General features: G+C 42.1%; 1 protein-coding gene across 3 annotated transcripts in view; it reads right to left on the bottom strand.

Moving 5' to 3' along the window:
* Nucleotides 1-20,545, bottom strand: part of KDM4C (lysine demethylase 4C) — a 595,853-nt gene that overhangs the window by 540,759 nt on the left and 34,549 nt on the right. For 2 of the 3 annotated variants that reach the window (XM_077249185.1, XM_077249188.1), the window contains exon 2: nt 2,364-2,524. The exons of the other annotated variant lie outside the window; for it this stretch is intronic. In XM_077249185.1, the coding sequence (XP_077105300.1) occupies nt 2,364-2,504 (141 nt within the window). In that variant the 5' untranslated portion in view covers nt 2,505-2,524. The remainder of the gene's footprint in view (nt 1-2,363; nt 2,525-20,545) is intronic. 3 annotated transcript variants of the gene reach the window in all.

Genomic DNA, 20,545 nt, shown 5'->3' with positions numbered 1-20,545 from the left:
CTGCTCCTTTTTTACCCCCCTCTTCTGAGGATAATATAAAACTTTTATTTTTTTCGCTGATGATGCTGTATGGAGGTTCGTTTTTTGCGGGACAAGATGACATTTTCAGCGGTACCATGGTTATTTATACACGTCTTTTTGATCGAGTGCTATTCCACTTTTTGTTCAGCGGTATGATAATAAAGCGTTGTTTTTTGCCTCTTTTATTTTTATTTTTTTTTACGGTGTTCACTGAAGGGGTTAGCTAGTGGGACAGTCTTATAGGTCGGGCCATTACAGACGCAGCAATACTAAATATGTGTACTTTTACTGTTTCTTTTTTTTAATTTAGATTAAGGAATGTATTTATTGGAAAAATAAATAAAATATATAATATATATATATATATATATATATATATATATATATATATATATATATATATATATATATATATATATATATATATAATATTTTTTCCCCTTTTCTTTTTACTTTGCCCCAGGGGGGGGACATCACAGAAAAGTGACAGATCGCTGATCTGACACTTTGTTGTGCACTGTGTCAGATCAGCGATCACACAGGCACAGCAGGCGCTGGTAAGGCCTCTTTCACACTTCAGTTCTTTGGCGTCAGTCTAAATCCGCCATTTTCCTCAAAAAACGGATCCTTTTTTTCCGACGGATCCGTTTTTTTCCCCATAGACTTGCATTAGCGACGGATGGTCGTCCGTTCCATCCGTCATGCGACGGATCCGTCAAAATTTGGCGGTCGTCATCTAGACATTGACGGTCATTGCAACGTTTTTTGTCTGCGTTGAAATGGCGGATCGCGACGGATCCGTCGCGTCCGTCATTTCATAGAATGGCCACCTATGGGCGACGGATCCGTCGCGACCGTCATTTCGGCGGATCCGTCGCCCCAATCCGTTTTTTCAATTTTTCTCAATTGCGCATGCTCCAAAAAGTATATACAACCCCCGAGTAACGGATCCGTCAAAAAAACGGATCCGTTACATCCGTTTTTTTAACTATTGTGACGGATCCGTCATTATGTCGGAAGTGACTGTCGCCAAAAAACTGAAGTGTGAAAGAAGCCTAAGCCACCTCCCTGCAGGACCCGGATGCAGCCCCGCGGACATTTTGGATCCGGGGCCTGCAGGGAGGAGACGCTCGGTACAAGGTGAGCACATCGCCTTGTTCCGAGGTTCTCAGGGAAGCACGCAGGGAGCCCCCTCCCTGCGTGATGCTTCCCTATACCGCCGGGACACTGAAAACATGTTTGATCGCAGTGTGCCGGGGGCGGTCCATGATGGCTCCTGGCACATAGCTGACACCCGGCCGCGATTGGCCACGCTCCCCCCGTGAGCGCAGCCGATCGCTATGACATACTATCCCGTCCCTGGGAATTAAGTCCCAGGTCACCTTGACGGGATAGTACGTCAAATGGGATTAAGGGGTTAAACACGAATATTTTTAAAAGCATTTTTTACGTTGCAGCATTATTTCCTCAACTGCTTAAAAACTTCCGCACAGTACTGTGTATGTCGTACTATTGCCTAGTATTGTAAAATATACACACACGATATTCTTGTTTCTTCTGGAGTGCGAAATGTGAAATCTCTGCTTGTAGAGCAACTAGGAGTTTCTTCTGTCTTCTCTGGGGGCTTGTGCTTTCGACCTTCTAGACAACTACAGTTTGTCATAAAAAATAAGCCCTGTACTGCTCCGCTTAATTACAAAACATATGGATTTCAGAATACAGCAACACAAAAACAAGATCTATTTTGTACAATGGAAATGAAACAAATTTGGCAATGCCATATGCGGACTGACCTACAGAATAAGGTTAAAATTATTTTTTGCAGCATGATAAGTAACGCAAAATGTAAAAAAAAAAAAAACCCACAACACCCACACACCCCTATTAAGACTATGTTGATAAAAAAAACAATGGCTCCTGGAAAGTGACAGAAAAAAAAAAAAAAAAACTTTATAAAGAACAATTTTTTTTTTTATTTTTTTTTTAATATATTGTGAACGCAGTCAAATGCTGTCAGCTCCACTCAGGCACTGCATTATGAGTGAGAGATGGCAGCAATAGAGGAGCGCATCTTCTGTGCTGGAATCTGTCACTCATGGTAAAAACAGAGCACTCAGAGGTGACATCAAGTCAGAGCATTATCTGCCTCAGCAGCAAGAATTCTCGTGATGTACCACCTCATCTGCAGACAGAATACGTACTACAATTAAACAGATATGGAGTACAGATGTTGCACAACAATAAGAAAAGTCCATTACAAACTTTCGGAACTTTCCACGCTGAATAGAAAGAAAAATATATAAAAGTTTAGTTACCCTTAAAAATGTAGCCTGTTACCTTACCTTTGCTAATCCAGATCGATGTGCACCTTTAGACTCCATATAGACCAAATACTTGTTAAAGTCTTGGAATTCTTCCATTGTTGGCCTGAAAGTCATAATTTTGCATGCAGGGTTCTGCTCATCAGAGTCCTTCGCATTCATGTTCAATAATATGGGTAACACTACAAAATAAATAAATACATACATATATATTCTGCTAATGACAGATATAATATATATTTCCATTGGACAGTCTGTTCATATGCCAAACCTATACTAAAGCAGCACATCAAAATTAGCAAGATGTCTGAAGAAACCTTATGAATGGGCAATGCCATACAGGGGACAAAAGTAAATACCCCATAGAAGAACCTCTGCAAATACCACCTTGGTCAAAGGTGAAATTAGCATATTAGATACCCCAAAGTTTGGAAGCCAATATCTCCACAATGGAGAGAATAGCAAAATAAAAATTAACTTTATCCTGATAACACGCAAAGTGTGGTAAAAGGTCCCCTTTAAATATAAATTAGTGTGCTACAGTTTTCTACTACTTAAATGTTTTTCAAAATGCAACATGATTAAAGTTCTATTAAAAAAATACCAAAGCTTGAATCATAGGCTATGTTGTGAGGCGACATTTTAACCCCGCATGTTCCAATTCACCAAACAATTTTGCCCCTATCTACACAATGGGGAAAAAGTGAAAGGAAAAGTGTTGGAGGCGAATTGACAGCTACCAGATGTGAACAAGGGGGAATTAGAGTGAGAGCGATGGCGCCAAAGAGTATATACCGTACAGTTGCTAAGGTGGGGCCCCGACATGGGATACTCACCACACACGGGGATATGAACGCACACACAAAATGCGCCACACACTACCACGTGCTTGAACACATATACCACCCTCAGCACACATTTCACCACACATACACCAACCTCGCCACATAAAAGTCGAAACACAAAAGTCGCCACGCGCAAAATTCGCCACATGCAAAACTCGCCACACATGCAAAACTCACCTCATGGAAAACTCGCCACACGCAAAACTTGCACATGCGGAAAAATTGCAACACATGCAAAAGTTGCCTCACAAAACTTGTACATACTCAAAACGCACCACACATAAAACTCGCCACGCGCAAAACTTGCTGCACAAAACTTGCTACACTAATCTGTCACATGCAACTCGACACAAAAAGTTGCTACATGCAAGTCGCCACACGCAACTCAACACACACAACTTGACACATGAAACTCGCCCTAAAACACACACAAGTCTGGTATTATCCATCAAAAATAAAAATCTGATTAATAAGCAGACAAACAACAAGAGCAAAAAATGAACCATATAGGAAATATGGCAGCTGTCAGTCACATGACCTGTCTATTATGTGTATGTGTGAGCTAATATATACTGCCAGGGGGGAGGGCTTCCTGTTGGCTGGAGATTTATCAGGCTGCCAATTAAGCTTACAAATACTGAGGTACAAATACTGAGGTAAAAATACTGATCAAATAATGTATATAGTGGGGGGACAATGAGAGGTGTGAGGGGGGAAATGAAAAGGTGTGAGGGGGAAAGTGAGAGCAGTGAGGGAAAATAGTGGAGTGATCGGAAAATGACAGATGTGAGATCGAAATGACTGACAAGTGTTAGGGGGAAATGAGAGGAGTAAGGGGGGAATGAGAGGAGTGAGGGGGGAATGAAAGGAGTGAGGGGGGGGAAAAAAAAAAAAAAAAGAAGATGTGAGGGGGGAAAATGAGGGGCGTGATGGGAAAATGAGAGAAGTGAGGTGCTATAACTAACCACAGATATTTACTATGCCCAGGCAACGCCGGGCTCTTCAGCTAGTCCTCTATAAAAATGGAATATAAATCACCTACTATTAAGTTTACATAGTTTTCTGTAAAAGTGACTAAGGCTAGTTTCACACTAGCGTTCGTCAGGGCTGCAGAAGAAATCCTTCTTCCTCAGTTAAGCCCCGCCCACTGCTGCGCCTCTTCCTTCAGATCCACCTACATACCCTCTCTAACATTGGGTATGCAGGCCATGTGGATGTATGTGGATGCCTCCGCATGCGATGCCTTGACGCTGCGCTGACCAGCGTCAAATGCAACATGTTGCATTTTGTTGCAGTCGGCGCAGAGTCAAAACGACGCATGCGGAGGCATCCACATAGCCTACGTACCTAATGTTAAAGATAGAGGACGCATGCTGACGTAGGCGGAGCTGAAGGAAGAGGTGTGGCAGTGGGTGGGGCTTGAGAGGAAGAAGGATTTCATCTGCTGCCCTGCCAAACGCTAGTGAGAAACTAGCCTAAACCATCAAGAGAAAAAAGCCACTTTAAAAAAGGCACTGTCTGATCATAAACTTTTAAGAGTAAGTGGTTACTCACACATTATGGATTTGCAGATATTAATATCTGCACTTGGGACTGGAAACTCCGCAGCAGAATAAAGGGGTATTGAGGCTTTGGGGTACTCTGTGTGACTGCAGACCCATAAATCCTCACCGAAAATTGCACACAGTGAGGATTCTCCAATGCCAGAGCCAGGAGTGGGTAGTGATGTGTAAGCAAATATGTGATTTGCATAAAAACGGATACGTGCCTACTAGTGATGAGCGAATATACTCGTTACTCGAGATTTCACGAGCACGCTCGGGTGACCTCCGAGTATTTTTTAGTGCTCGGAGATTTAGTTTTCATCGCCGCAGCTGAATGATTTACATCTGTTAGCCAGCATAAGTACATGTGGGGATTGCCTGGTTGCTAGGGAATCCCCACATGTAATGAAGCTGGCTAATAGCTGTAAATCATTCAGGTGAGGAAAACAATCTCCGAGCACTAAAAAAAATACTCGGAGGACACCCGAGCGTGCTTGGGAAATCTCGAGTATATTCACTCATCACTAGTGCCCACTAAGCATGTGTGGCCTCACTCAATAAAAGGGAATTAAGCAAGGCCGGATACTTCTAATTGGAATGTGGCCATCACATACAGACTGCAGATTTGTACCCAAAAGTCAGAGAACCTCTTTGGTTGGATTTAAAATATCAAGCCCAGGGCCGGCATCAGCACCCTGGCAAGTGCTGGGGCCCTGAGCAGGAGGGGTACATACTCACTGTCAAGGACACCAGCGCGCTATCGGGGCCCGGTGTCTGTGCCAAGTCCCCACCCACGCTTGCTCAGGACTCCGGCACTTGCCATACTTGCCTCTATCCGCTCTACAGCTGCAGAGTCTTCTCATTGATGTTCAGGTCAGAGGACCCCACAACACCATGATTGTGTGTCCTCTGCCTGAACAGTCGCAGGGCAGAAAGCCAAAGACTGCGACGTTGATGAGTCCAGAGCAAAGCAGCAGCAGCCAGCATTTTATTTTTAAGTGTTTGGAGCATTATATGGGGCCTATTATCTAGGGACTATTCTGTATGGAGCATTGTATGGAACGTCGTATACTGTATGGAGCAATATAGGGGCTCATTATACTCTATGGGGTCCATCCTATACTGTCTAGAGCAATATATGGGGCCCATCATATACTGTATGGAACATTATATGGGACCCATTATGTATGAAGCAATATATGGGGCTCCTACTGTATGAGCATTATATGCGGTTCATTATTCTGTATGGAGCAAAATATATGGGGTTAATTCTGTATGGAGCTAAAATTATACAGGGTTCATTATTCTGTAAGGCGCAATATATAGGGCTCAATCTGTATGGAGTAGTATGTGGTGCCCATAATACTGTATGGAAAACTATACGGTCCGGTTTCTGACCTATTGTAGATATCACTCATGTAATATAAGAAGTAAAATCTTGGCAGTGTACTATACCTATATTTCTCTGCCGTATCTGTGCATCATGAATTATGGTATGTGTTAAAGGGGCCACAGACTCTTTCGCCCAGGGTCCACGAAACTCTAACAGACCCTGATCGAGCCTATAGAATCATACCATTAGTTCAGGGTAGAAACTCCTCCTGATAGGTTCCTGTTAAAAGTCATATTGTATACATGTATGGCAAATCATTGATAAGAGCATAATGCAATACTGTTTTTAGGCCGGCCTCACACTAGAGAGTTTTACGGACGTATGAGCGCATAAACTACGTCTGTAAAATTCGCATTACACACGGCCCAATGAATCTCTATGGCCCAGCTCCTATCTGCCGTATATTACGCATCCGTAATATACGGTCCTGTACGGCCGTAGAAAATCGCAGCATGCTGAATTTGTCAGCGTATTGCGCAAAAAAAAAAAAAAAGCCAATGAAAGTCTATGGGGCGAGAAAAATACGGATTCCACACGGACCAGCAGTGTGACTTGAGAGAAATACGCAGCGGTGTTAGTGAAAAGCCGGTAATTCAATTGCCGGCTTTTCAATTCTCCTTCCCAAACCCGACAGGATATGAGACATGGTTTACATACAGTAAACCATCTCATATCCCCTTTTTTTTTTGCATATTCCACCCTACTAATGTTAGTAGTGTGTATATGCAAAATTTGGGCCCTGTAGCTGCTAAAATAAAGGGTTAAATGGCGGAAAAAATTGGCATGGGCTCCCGCGCAATTTTCTCCGCCAGAATGGTAAAGCCAGTGACTGAGGGCAGATACTAATAGCCAGGAGAGGTTCCATGGTTATTGGCCCCCCTGGCTACAAACATCTGCCCCCAGCCACCCCAGAAAAGGCACATCTGGAAGATGCGCCTATTCTGGCACTTGGCCACTCTCTTCCCACTCCCGTGTAGCGGTGGGATATGGGGTAATGAAGGGTTAATGTCACCTTGCTATTGGGTCATTCCATGTCAAGTGAACCAATGATTTTTACCACTATATTTTTAATTCTTTTGAGATTTTGTTATTTGGTAATAGTGTGTCAGAAAATGCAAAATGCGAAGAAAAAAATTCTAGATTTTTTTTTTTATTTTTTATTGAAAGTTCGGAAAAAGTGCGAATTTCGGTGTTGCCTGCCTTTACATTTCTCCCCATAACTCAGGCTAGAAAAGAGATAGAGAAACAAAATAAACACCATTCTACTCAGAACAGTACAGGCTTTCACCAGATATGTCACAAGAGTATCTTTGATAATAATTTACCTATGCGATCACAGGCGCAAAACTTTAAAACGCATTTCCGAAAAAAACGTTTAATTTAAAAATTTCAAAAACTGCACATGTGACTGCTATGCTCCTATTCATATCTGTACCAAAATACAAGATGGGATCATGATGGGATCATATTTTAAAAAATAAAACTATTACAGTGTCAGTTCAAAAATCTTGATTTCAGATCTGTTCAGCCTGTGGTGTAAAAGTGTGGGGTCCATATTTCCCAAATAATCCATGATTGTTAGATATTCCTGTATTATTTTATTATGTTACCACATAGAAGCAGGAGAGGACAGAGGAGAAGCTTTGTTAGGGCTGAGGATGACCGGGGTAGACGGTGACTGCAGAGCAGATGACAGGCCGGCAGCTCGGGCCTCAACAGACCGTATTCCCACCAAGTCTTATCACCCAGGCAACTCCTCAAATGGAGGGAGAAAAATATTCTGAACATCCAGTTCATGTATTGTTCAAACCAGGACTACGAAGAGGAGGAGAGTTTGTTATATCAGTTACAGGAAGCAGAACCCATCACAGGGACTCGGCAATACCACACTGTCATCCCATGTAGTGGAAATAAAGACAGTGAAGTCTATGAAGTGGTAGAAGGTGGCACCAGGTCGGCAATGGATGACACAACTGGCTATGTGACCTGTGAATATGATCGGCGCTGGCAGCTACTGGACTCTCCAAAGATTGTGAAAATGAAGACGTAGAAGTGACTTTTCTGCACCTTCTGGTCCAGCGCCGTCCTATGTGTATCCAAGAAAATCAGACATTGTAAAAGTGAACAAAAATCAGATATAACTCAGGTGGAGCCGAACACCATGACAGCCGCACATACTGACACAGAAGGAAACGGCCATTGCTAGTGAGCGCTTATGGACCAGATGACATTTCACCCACTAGAAGGGACACATTGATGATAAAAGCCCAGTGTAAAAACCTATTAATTGTTTGATTAGTTCATATTTTATAGTACGAGGATTTAACTACTGGACTATTCTTCTTAAACACTTCAGAAATGACATGTTTAGTGATATAGTAGAAAAAAAAATTGTTCCATGTATAAATAGGTGGTAGAAATATTGGTTCTTTTAATCTTGTTTTTAACATATAATTAGGATCAGACTGTATTTAGAAAATCACACTTGAGGATGTGATCACCTTTTATCTTTTGGCTTGTTCAATGAATTCAGGTTGAAAATGCTGAGCAAGTTGTTATGATGATTAAGATGTATTTATTCTGGCACTTCGGTATTTGTTTTTTGTGTTTCTTTATTGTTACATATAAATGTTGAATGCAGTAAGTTGTAATTTGAAAAGAAAAAAGGAAGAAACTCACACAAACATAAAATCAGATGATTCAAGGCTTAAAAAAAAAAATACAAATGTGATAGATCCCAAGTTGAATCCCTGTACAAATATAAACAAGGACACAAGTAACACATGCATGTTTTCACAATTTTAAAACATACGTTTTTTTCAGAATTGCGCATCAAAATTTTTAATTTGATTTCTCCAAAACAAAATATAAAGAAACATAGTCTTGTGACATATCAAATGAAAGCCGGTACCGTTCTGAGAAAAATGATGTCTCTCCCACCTCTATATCTTAATTCTAGCCCGAGATATGATAAAAAATGTAAAGCCATACCAGGCCAAAATCCATGCTTTTTCAAAACTTTAAAAATCTGTAAAAAATTAACTGATGAAGAAAAAAATTTTAAACTTTTAATTTGTAATTAACTAAAGTTGTACTTCATAAAAACAAAAAATAAAAAAAATCTAAAGACGTAAGGTAAAAAAAAATATTCATATTTGGATCACTTGATATGGAATGACCCTATTGTAAGGTGACATTAAGCCAGATTAATAATGGAGAGGCGTCAATTATGTCACCTATCCATTATTAATCCAACTGTATGAAAGGGTTAAAACACGCACACACACACACACACACACACACACACACACACACACACACACACACACACACACACACTCTATTAAAAATTATTTTAATGAAATAAACACACAGGTTGTTTTAATATTTTATTGCTCTCTCAATCCACCTGAAGACCCTCGCTCGGCAAAATAATAAACCAACAATATACATACCCTCTGATGAACTGTCACGTCCCACGAAGTAAATCCATCTGAAGGGGTTAAATCATTTTACAGGCAGGAGCTGTGCTAAAGCACTTGCTCTTACCTGTAAACCCCGGGTGCTGAAAGGAAAGCAGAGTGATCTGTACTTACATTGAGTCACGGTGAGGCGCCCTCTGCTGGATGAACTCATGAACTGCAGCCTTGGAAAAGTTCCAACGCTCGAGTTCATGTGAGTTCATCCTGCAGAGGGCGCCTCACCGCGACTCAATGTAAGTACAGATCATCCTGCTTTCCTTTCAGCACCCGGGGTTTACAGGTACGAGCGAGTGCTTTAGCACAGCTCCTGCCTGTAAATTGATTTAACCCCTTCAGATGGATTTACTTTGTGGGAGGGTCATTCCATATCAAGTGATCCAAATATGAATATTTTTTTTACCTGACGTCTTTAGATTTTTATTTTTTTTTTTTGTTTTTATGAAGTACAACTTTAGTTAATTACAAATTAAAAGTTTAGAATTTTTTTCTTCATCAGTTAATTTTTTACAGATTTTTAAAGTTTTAAAAAAGCGCTGATTTTGGCCTGGTATGGCTTTACATTTTTTATCATATCTCGGGCTATGATTAAGATATAGAGGTGGGAGAGGCATCATTTTTCTCAGAACGGTACCGGCTTTCATTTGATATGTCACAAGACTATGTTTCTTTATATTTTGTTTTGGTGAAATCAAATTAAACATTTTGATGCGCAATTCTGAAAAAACGTATGTTTTAAAAAATTGTGAAAACATGCATGTGTGTTACTTGTGTCCTTGTTTATATTTTTACAGGGATTCAACTTGGGACCTATCAAATTTGTATTTTTTTTTAAGCCTTGAATCATCTGATTTTATGTTTGTGTGAGCTTCTTCCCTTTTTCTTTTCAAATTACAACTTATTGCATTCAGCATTTATATGTAACAATAAAGAAACGCAAAAAACAACTACCAAAGTGCCAGAATAAATACATCTTAATCATAACAACTGGCTCAGCATTTTCAACCTGAATTAATTGAACAAGCCAAAAGAAAAAACGTGATCACATCCTCAAGTGTGGTTTTCTAAATACAGTCTCATCCTGATTAGATGTTAAAAACAAGATTAAAAGAACCAATATTTTTACCACCCATTTATACATGGAACAATTTTTTTTCTACTATATCACTAAACATGTAATTTCTGAAGTGTTTAAGAAGAATAGTCCAGTAGTTAAATCCTCGTACTATAAAATATGACCTAATCAAACAATTAATAGTAGGCTTTTACACTGGTCTATCATCAATGTGTCCCTTCTAGAGGATGAAATGTCATCTTGTCCATAAGCGCTCACTAGCAATGGCCGTTTCCTTCTGTGTCAGAGTATGTGCGGCTGTCATGGTGCTCGGCTCCACCTGAGTTATATCTGATTTTTGTTCACTTTTACAATGTCTGATTTTCTTGGATACACAAAGGACGGCGCTGGACCAGACGGTGCAGAAAAGTCACTTCTACGTCTTCATTTTCACAATCTTTGGAGAGCCCAGTAGCCGCCACCAGCGCCGATCATATTCACAGGTCACATAGCCAGTTGTGTCATCCATTGCCGATCTTGTGCCGCCTTCTACCACTTCATGGACATCACTGTCTTTATTTCCACTACATGGGATGACATGTACATGGGTATTGCTGAGTCCCTGTGATAGGTTCTGCTTCCTGTAACCGATGTTACACCAAACTCTCCTCTTCCTCTTCGTAGTCCTGGTTTGTACAATACATGAACTGGATGTTAAGAGTATTTTTCTCCCTCCATTTGAGGAGTTGCCTGGGTGTTCAGATTTGGTGTGAATACGGTCTGTGGAGGCTGGAGCTGCCGGCCTGTAATCTGCTCTGCAGTCACCGTCTACCCCGGTTCAATCTCAGGTTGGGCCCTAACAAAGCTTTCTCCTCTGTCCTCTCCTGCTTCTAACTCTAACATAATAAAATAATACAGGAATAGCTAACAATCATGGATTATTTGGTAAATACAGACCCCACACTTCCACACCACAGGCTGAACAGACCTGAAATCAAGATTTTTGAACTGACACTAATAGTTTTATTTTTTAAAATATGATCCCATCACGATCCCAACTTGTATTTTGGTGCAGAAGTGAATAGGAGCATAACAGGCACATGTGCAGTTTTTGAAATATTTAAATTAAACTTTTTTTCGGAAATGGGTTTTAAAGTTTTGCGCTTGCGTTCGCATAGGTAAATTATCAAAGATACTCTTGTGACATATCTGGTGAAAGCATGTACAGTTCTGAGTAGAATGGTGTTTATTTTGTTTCTCTCTCTCTCTTTTCTAGCCTGAGTTATGGGGAGAAATGTAAGGGCAGGCAACACCGAAATTCGCACTTTTTCCGAACTTTGAAAATCAATAAAAAAAAAAATATCTAGAATTTTTTTTTCTTCACATTTTGCATTCTCTGACAAACTATTACCAAATACCAAAATCTCAAAAGAATTAAAAATATAGTGGTAAAAATCATTGGTTCACTTGACATGGAATGACCCGGGACGTGACAGTTCATCAGAGGGTATGTATATTGTTGGTTTATTATTTTGCCGAGCGAGGGTCTTCAGGTGGATTGAGAGAGCAATAAAATATTAAAACAACCTGTGTGTTTATTTCATTAAAATATTTTTTAATAATGTGTGTTTTTTAACCCTTTCATACAATTGGATTAATAATGGATAGGTGTCATAATTGACGCCTCTCCATTATTAATCTGGCTTAATGTCACCTTACAATAGCAAGGTGATATTAACCCTTCATTATCCCATATCCCACCGCTACACGGGAGTGGGAAGAGAGTGGCCAAGTGCCAGAATAGGCGCATCTTCCAGATGTGCCTTTTCTGGGGTGGCTGGGGGCAGATGTTTGTAGCCAGGGGGGGGGGGCCAATAACCATGGACCCTCTCTAGGCTATTAATATCTGCCCTCAGTCACTGGCTTTACCACTCTGGCGGAGAAAATTGCGCGGGAGCCCACGCCAATTCTTTCCGCCATTTAACCCTTTATTTTAGCAGCTACAGCGCCCAAATTTTGCACATACACACTACTAACATTAGTAGTGTGGAATATGCAAAAAAAAGGGGATATGAGATGGTTTACTGTATGTAAACCATGTCTCATATCCTGTCGGGTTTGGGAAGGAGAAATGAGAAGCTGGCAATTGAATTACCGGCTTTTCACATATATCGCGCTGAATTAAATATAAATACAGAATAAAATAAATATATATATATATATATATATATATATATATATATATATATATATATATATATATATATATATATATATATATACATACACACATATACATATACACACACAGACTGTATATATGTTTTTACGAACATTTGAGCACATAAATCCATTAGATATCGGTTTTGCAAGCCTGCGAGAAAATATCGCAGTACAGATGCCATACGGATTACATATGGAGGATGCCATGCGCAAAATACGCTGACACACCCTGCCTACGGATGACATACGGACCACTATTTTGGGGACTTTTCTGCGTATTACGGCCGTAATAAACGGACCGTATTTATGTACGCTCATTGTGAGGCCGGCCTTAAAAAGAGGGTAAAAGTAGGCTTGGGAAACAAAATAGATCTTTATCATGTAGTCATCTCCGGTAATTAGATCCAAGAGGGTAAAGTTGAGGATGTAAAGACATGATATAGCATTGTTACACCAAACATTTATAGAATTGTACAGCTTAGGAACTACTGTAAGCAAATGGTTGATCACTCAGCACCTTCAAGACACACAAGGAGGATTTTTTTTCCATTAAACTTACAACTATAATAAAGTTACTCACATATCCCATCTACTATATAATTGTCTAAGGGTACTTCGTCTTTCTGTCCTTCTTTCTGTCGCGGTTATTCGTTCGCTGAATGGTCGCGGCAGCCATGACAGGCAGCTGGCGAGACCAATCAGCAATGCGCACAGTCTGGAAAAAAAAATGGCCGCTCCTTACTCCCCGCACTCACTGCCCGGCGCCCGCATACACCCCTCCGGTCACCGCTCACACAGGGTCAATGCCGACGGTAACGGACCGCGTTATGCCGCGGGTAACGCACTCCGTTACCGCCGCTATTAACCCTGTGTGTCCCCAACTTTGTACTATTGACGCTGCCTATGCGGCATCAATAGTACAAAATGTAATGTTAAAAATAATTTAAAAAAAAAAAAAACCTGCTATACTCACCCTCTGTAGTCAGCTGAGCAAGGCTTGAGAAACGTCGCACAGAGATGTGGGTTGAATAAACTACGGTACACACTTTTTTTCACCTTGAAAAGGATTTGGAGTGCTGCCTTCTTTTTTCTATTTGAGAATATATATATATATATATATATATATATATATATATATATATATATATATATATATATATATATATATATATATATATATATATATATACATACACACACTGAAAGTCTCGGCTTACACACGAGTATATACGGTAAGTTCAGAGTAGAGTAAGCAGCTTGTAGGAAATCATGTAGTTGTAGAGCAATACAATTAATTTGGAGAAGTTTGTACCCTAAACTAACAGTCATAAGGCTTATGCAAGACAGCATTTTACGTAGCACCAAGCCCTACATCCGTTTTTAATAAAAAAAAAATTCTCTCTTCTTTTTTTAATTTAAATCTTACACAAGGTATTCACAACTCAAAAACAAGAATCCCTTCTGTCCCTATAACTCCTGCCTACCCCCCTTCCTCCCCCAAGCTCACCCATAATATGACACCTGGCACAACCTCTAGTGGAAAAAAAAGCAATCAGTGAAATAAGGGTATGTGCACACGTTGCGGATTTTGCTGCTGTTTTCCATGAGTTTACAGTACCATGGAAACCTATGGAAAACAAAATCCGCAGTGCATGTCAATTCTTTGTGCGGATTCCTGCTCCATAATAGGAATCCGCAGGTGTAAGACCACAGGTAGAATCCACACAAAAACAGCAGAAAATCTGCGGTAATTCCGCAGGTAATCTGCAGTGCAGTTTACCTGCGGATTTACAAAAATCGATACGGAAAAATCCGCAGACATCCCACCTACGTGTGCATATACCCTAAGGCACCTTGAAGCAGCAGCTGCTATAGAATGACAAAAATATTAGGGATTTGTAGGACATTTAAGGGTATGTGCACACGCTGCAGATTTGCCTGCAGAATTTTCCTCACAGAATCTGCACCTCTTGGCAGAAAACGCAGGTAAAAATCCACGTGTATTTTGATGCGTTTTTGTAACCTAAATATCGTATATACACTCGAGTATAAACCGACCCCCCTAATTTTGCAAAAAAAAAAAAAAAAAAAACTGGGAAAACTTATTGACTCACGTATAAGCCTAGGGTTGAAAATGCAGCAGCTACCGGTAAATGTCAAAAAATAAAAATACATACCAATAAAATTAATTGAGACATCAGTAGGTTAAGTGGTTTTGAATATCCATATTGAATCAGGAGCCCCATATAATGCTCCATACAATTCATGGGCCCCATAGATGCTCCATATAACAATGTGCCACATATGCTGCAAAAAAAAAAAAAAGACAGTCGCCTCTCATCGCTGCCCGCTGCTCCTCAGCATCCCGTCTCTCCGCACTGACTGTTCAGGCAGAGGGCGGCGCGCACACTAATACATCATCGCGCCCTCTGACCTGAACAGTCACTGCAGAGGACACGGAAGACGGGCCGGCGGTGGAACGAGGAAAGGTGAATATGAAATACTCACCTGCTCCTGGCAGCTTCTCCCAGACAGATTGTCTCCGGCGCCGGCAGCTTCTTCCTCTGTTCAGCGGTCAGGTGGTGCCACTCATTACAGGAATGAATATGCGGCTCCACCCCTATACGTGACCACTGAACAAGGGAAGAAGCTGCCGGCGCCGGAGACCATGGGACATGCAGGGACCGCGTCAGGAGCAGGTGACTATGTGACAGTCGTCGCTCCCCCTCACCCGCTGACCATGACTCGAGTATAAGCCGAGAGGGGCACTTTCAGCTCATTTTTTTGGGCTGAAAATCTCGGCTAAGGCTACTTTCACACTAGCGTCGGTACGGGGCCGTCGCGCTGCGTCGGCCTGACGTACCGACGCATACTGTGCAAGCGCCGCACAACGGGGGCAGCGGATGCTGTTTTTCCACGCATCTGCTGCCCCATTGTGAGGTGCGGGGAGGTGGGGGCGGAGTTCCGGCCACGCATGCGCGGTCGGAAATGGCGGACCGTCGGCACCAAAAAACGTTACATGTAACGTTTTTTGCTGCCGGCGGTCCGCCACAACACGACGCAACCGTCGCACGACGGTTGCGACGTGTGTCAATACGTCGCAATGCGTCGCTAATGTTAGTCTATGGGGAAAAAAACGCATCCTGCAGACGACTTTGCAGGATGCAAAAAAACCCAACAACTTGGGTCCTCCTATAATTAATAGCCAGAAAGGCTACACAGACAGCTGCGGGCTGCCATGGATATTGCCCCCCTCTTCGGCTAAAAATACCAGCCCCCAGCCACCCCAGAATTGGCGCATCTGCACGATGCACCAATTCTGGTACTTAGCCTCTCTGTTCCCACTGCCGTGTAGCGGTGGCATATGGGGTAATAAGGGGTTAATGTCACCTTTGATTGTAAGGTGACATTAATGGAGAGGCTTCAATAAGACACCTACCTATTAATAATCCTATAGATATTATTGGGTTTAAAGGAAAAAAAAAAAAAAAAAAAAGCCAGGACAAAGTATTTTAATGAAATAAAACACTACACATTTTTCATACTTTTTATTCCACGCCTAATCCAATCGAAGCCATTTATCACCTGCAAAAAATAAAATAAAAAAACAAAAAGAACACAAATACTCCCTGTTCTGACAGTCCCTCTTTAATAAAGAGTGTCCCATGACGATCTCCCCTATAGAGTGGTCACATCAGCAGACTTGGCCGCTCTATAGCGCCTCCGATGACACTGACTGGATATAACCCTCCCGCAGTGTATCATCGAAGTTCACTTTACGATACTACAACCGCGAGAAAATTCTCACGCTGTAATGCTGCAAGTGACAGGTGAACTCAGGTGACCTGTCCACGGAGGAGTGATACAGTGCAGAGGATTATCTCAGTCATTGTATCACCGGAGCCTCTGGAGAGCATTCGCATCTGCTGATGTGATAGCTTTACACGGGAGATCGTCGTGCGACAATCATTATTAATTGGATTATGTTGGACACAGGGAGCATATGGTTTATTTTAATTTTATTTGCAGATGATCGATGGCTTCGAGGATTAGGTGTATATGGCAAGTATGTACACTGCTCAAAAAAAAAAAAAAAAAAAAAAAAAAATAATATATATATATATATATATATATATAAAGGGAACACTAAAATCCCACATCCTAGAATGAAATATTCCAGTAAATCTTTATTCATTACATAGTGGAATGTGTTGAGAACAATAAAACCTAAAAATGATCAACGTAAATGACAACTAATTTCTCACGGAGGTCTGGAGTTGGAATTATGCTCTAATTCAAAGGAAAATGAAGCTACAGGCTTATCCAACTTCAGTGGAAATGCCTCAAGACAAGGAAATGATGCTCAGTAGTTTGTGTGGCCTCCACCTGCCTGTATGACCTTCCTACAATGCCTCAGCATGCTCCAGATGAGGTGGCGGATGGTCTCCTGAGGGATCTCCTCCGAGACCTGGACTAAAGCATCCACCAACTTCTGGACAGTCTGTGGCGCAACGTGACATTAGTGGATGGTGCAAGGCATGATGTCCCAGATGTGTTCAATCGGATTCAGGTCTGGGGAACTGGAGGGCCAGTCCATAGCTTCAATGCCTTCATCTTGCAGGAACTGCTGACACACTCCAACCACATGAGGTCTGGCATTGTCCTGCATTAGGAGGAACCCAGGGCCAACCACACCCGTACATGGTCTCACAAGGGGTCTGAGGATCTCATCTCGGTACCTAATGGCAGTCAGGCTACCTCTGGCGAGCACATGAAGGGCTGTGCGGCCCTCCAAAGAAATGCCCCACACCATTACTGACCCACTGCCAACCCTGTCATGCTGATGGATGTTGCAGGCAGCAGATCGCCCTCCATGGCGTCTCCAGACTCTGTCACGTCTGTCACATGTGCTCAGTGTGAACCTGCTTTCATCTGTGAAGAGCACAGGGCGCCAGTGGCAAATCTGCCAATCCTGATGTTCTGTGGCAAATGTCAAGCGTCCTGCATGGTATTGGGCTGTGAGCACATCTGTGGACATCGAGCAGTCAGACCATCCTCATGGAGTCTGTTTCTAACCGTTTGTGCAGACACATGCAAATTTGTGGTTTGCTGGAGGTCATTTTGCAGGGCTCTGGCAGTGCTCCTCCTGTTCCTACTTGCACTAAGGCTGAGGTAGTGGTCCTGCTGCTGGGTTGTTGCCCTCCTACGGCCCCCTCCACGTCTCCTGGCCTGTCTCCTGGTAGCACCTCCAGCCTCTGGTCACTACGCTGACAGACACAGCAAACATTCTTGCCACAGCTCGCATTGCTGTGCTATCCTGGATGAGCTGCACTACCTGAGCTACTTGTGTGGGTTGTGGAGTCCGGCTCATGCTACCACGAGTGTGAAAGCACAACCAACATTCAAAAGTGACCAAAACATCAGCCAGAAAGCATTGGTACTGAGATGTGGTCTGTGGTCCCCACCTGCAGAACCACTCCATTATTGTGTCTTGATGATTGCCAATAAGTTCCATCTGTTGCCTATTCCATTTGCACAACAGCATGTGAAATTGTTCGTCAAACAGTGTTGCTTCCTAATTGGACAGTTTGATTTCACAGATGTGTGATTTACTTGGAGTTAAATTCTGTTTAAGTGTTCCCTTTATTTTTGAGCAGTGCACTGTGTTTTTTTGTTCTTAAACATTCAACACACTAGCCAGATGGACTACTTTCCCATCATTGGATAATGGTGTCACTGTAGCAGTCATAGCCAGATGAGACTAGTAGTCCCATCGGACGATGCCTGCCACCCCCCCCCCCACACACACACACACACACACACAAATGCATAGCTCCGTCCACACACTTCCCTCATGATCTGCAGCGTTTGTAGCACCCACATCTGCAGCAAATCTGCAGCAAATCTGCAGATGTTTTTACAACTGCGGTTCTGCTGCGGATGTGCCTGACTCAATGGGTGCAGAGACGCTGCAGCTCCATAAAAAGAATTGACATGCTGCGGGGGGGAAAAAAAAAAAAAAAAAAAAAAAGGCGTTTCTGGGCAGATTTTTCTTCAGCATGTGCACAACAAATCTCCATTTCCCATAGAACATTGCTTATGAACTACACTGCGGATTTGATGAGAATCCGTGAGGCCAAAAACACTGTGGATACGCATCTAAATCTGCAACGTGTACACATAGCCTAAGAAAACCTGTCAACCGATTTTAGATGTTATTGAAATATTGCAAGAACTGGCAGGTATTTTGTATTTTCATAATTTCTGCTATACTCCTAAAAAGAAAACATCTCTGAGAAGAGTAAACTTCTCATCTGTCTGCACACACTACAATGCTATTCCTGGGGAGTCTGCATCTCATTACCATTATCATCTAATTACAGATCTTGTAGGTGTAGTTGGCAAGAGTCTGCAGAGGAGGCCACATACTGAGGTCTGAAACTGGGTGCAGGAGCCTGAATAGCTGGCTCAGCAGGTTGTATGTGATGCATAAGATGTAATGTCAAGTGTCTTTCATTGCAGGTCACATGTATACCTTATATCTGCCACAAGCCTGAATCATATATAAAAAAAAGGTAATGTATCACGTATCATTTTTAACAGTATATAAACTTTGTTTAACCCCTTCATGACATTAGACGTATGGTAACTACCTAGTGGCTTGCAAAAGTATTCACCCAGTTGGCTTTTTACCCATTTTGTTACATTATAACCAGTGCTTAAATATTTTTGTAATCTGACATGTATGATGCATTGGCACTAGTGATAAGTGACCATGCTCAGGTGCTAACCAAGTGACCGGTGTGCTTGAATAATATGTTCGAGTCCCTGCGCATGCCTGTTGCACGGCTGTTAGGCAATCCCTGCATGGGTTGCAGCTACCTAACAAGTTAAATTCCAGGTTGTGAAGTAGCAAAACATGAAAAATGACAAAGGGATATTTACAGTATATACTCGTGTATAAGCAGAGTTTATCAGCACTTTTTTTGTGCTGAAAATACCCCCCTCGGCTTATACACGAGTCATTGTCCAGAAAGCCGGCGGGGGAGGGGGAGCGGCAGCAGGAGCCGGCGGCTGTAGCTGTCACTGTGCAGCTGTCAAAGAGAAAGGAATATTCATTTCTCTTATAGCGCGCAGTGACAGATGCAGCCGCCGGCTTCCAGAAGATATTATACTAAACCTCCTCCGCGTCGTCGCAGCATTTTGTTGGCCCCCATTTTGGGGGGGGGGGGGGGGGTAAGACAGGGAAGCCACGCATACGACAGGGGGGAGCCATGTGTCACGGCTCCCAGGCAACACTGCTGTGGGGAGAGCTGCACACAGAAGCAAAGGAGCTGAGCAAAACGCCGGGTTAGGGTATGTGTCCACGTTCAGGATTGCATCAGGATTTGGTCAGGATTTTCCATCAGTATTTGTAAGCCAAAACCAGGAGTGGGTGATAAATGCTTAAGTGGTGCATATGTTTCTATTATACTTTTCCTCTAATTGTTCCACTCCTGGTTTTGGCTTACAAATACTGATGGAAAATCCTGACCAAATCCTGAACGTGGACACATACCCTTACTAACCAGGTACAAACAGGACCTGAACCATGTGACAGAGGGGTGGTTGGGGGTGGAGCCAGACGATATACACAGGAGAGTAGTCAAACAAGCTAAGATCAGA

This window comes from Ranitomeya variabilis, chromosome 1 (genome assembly GCF_051348905.1).
Source record: "Ranitomeya variabilis isolate aRanVar5 chromosome 1, aRanVar5.hap1, whole genome shotgun sequence".
Taxonomy (NCBI): Eukaryota; Metazoa; Chordata; class Amphibia; order Anura; family Dendrobatidae; genus Ranitomeya; species Ranitomeya variabilis.
Note: the sequence above shows the minus strand (reverse complement) of the source record. Positions and strands in the feature narration are given on the sequence as shown.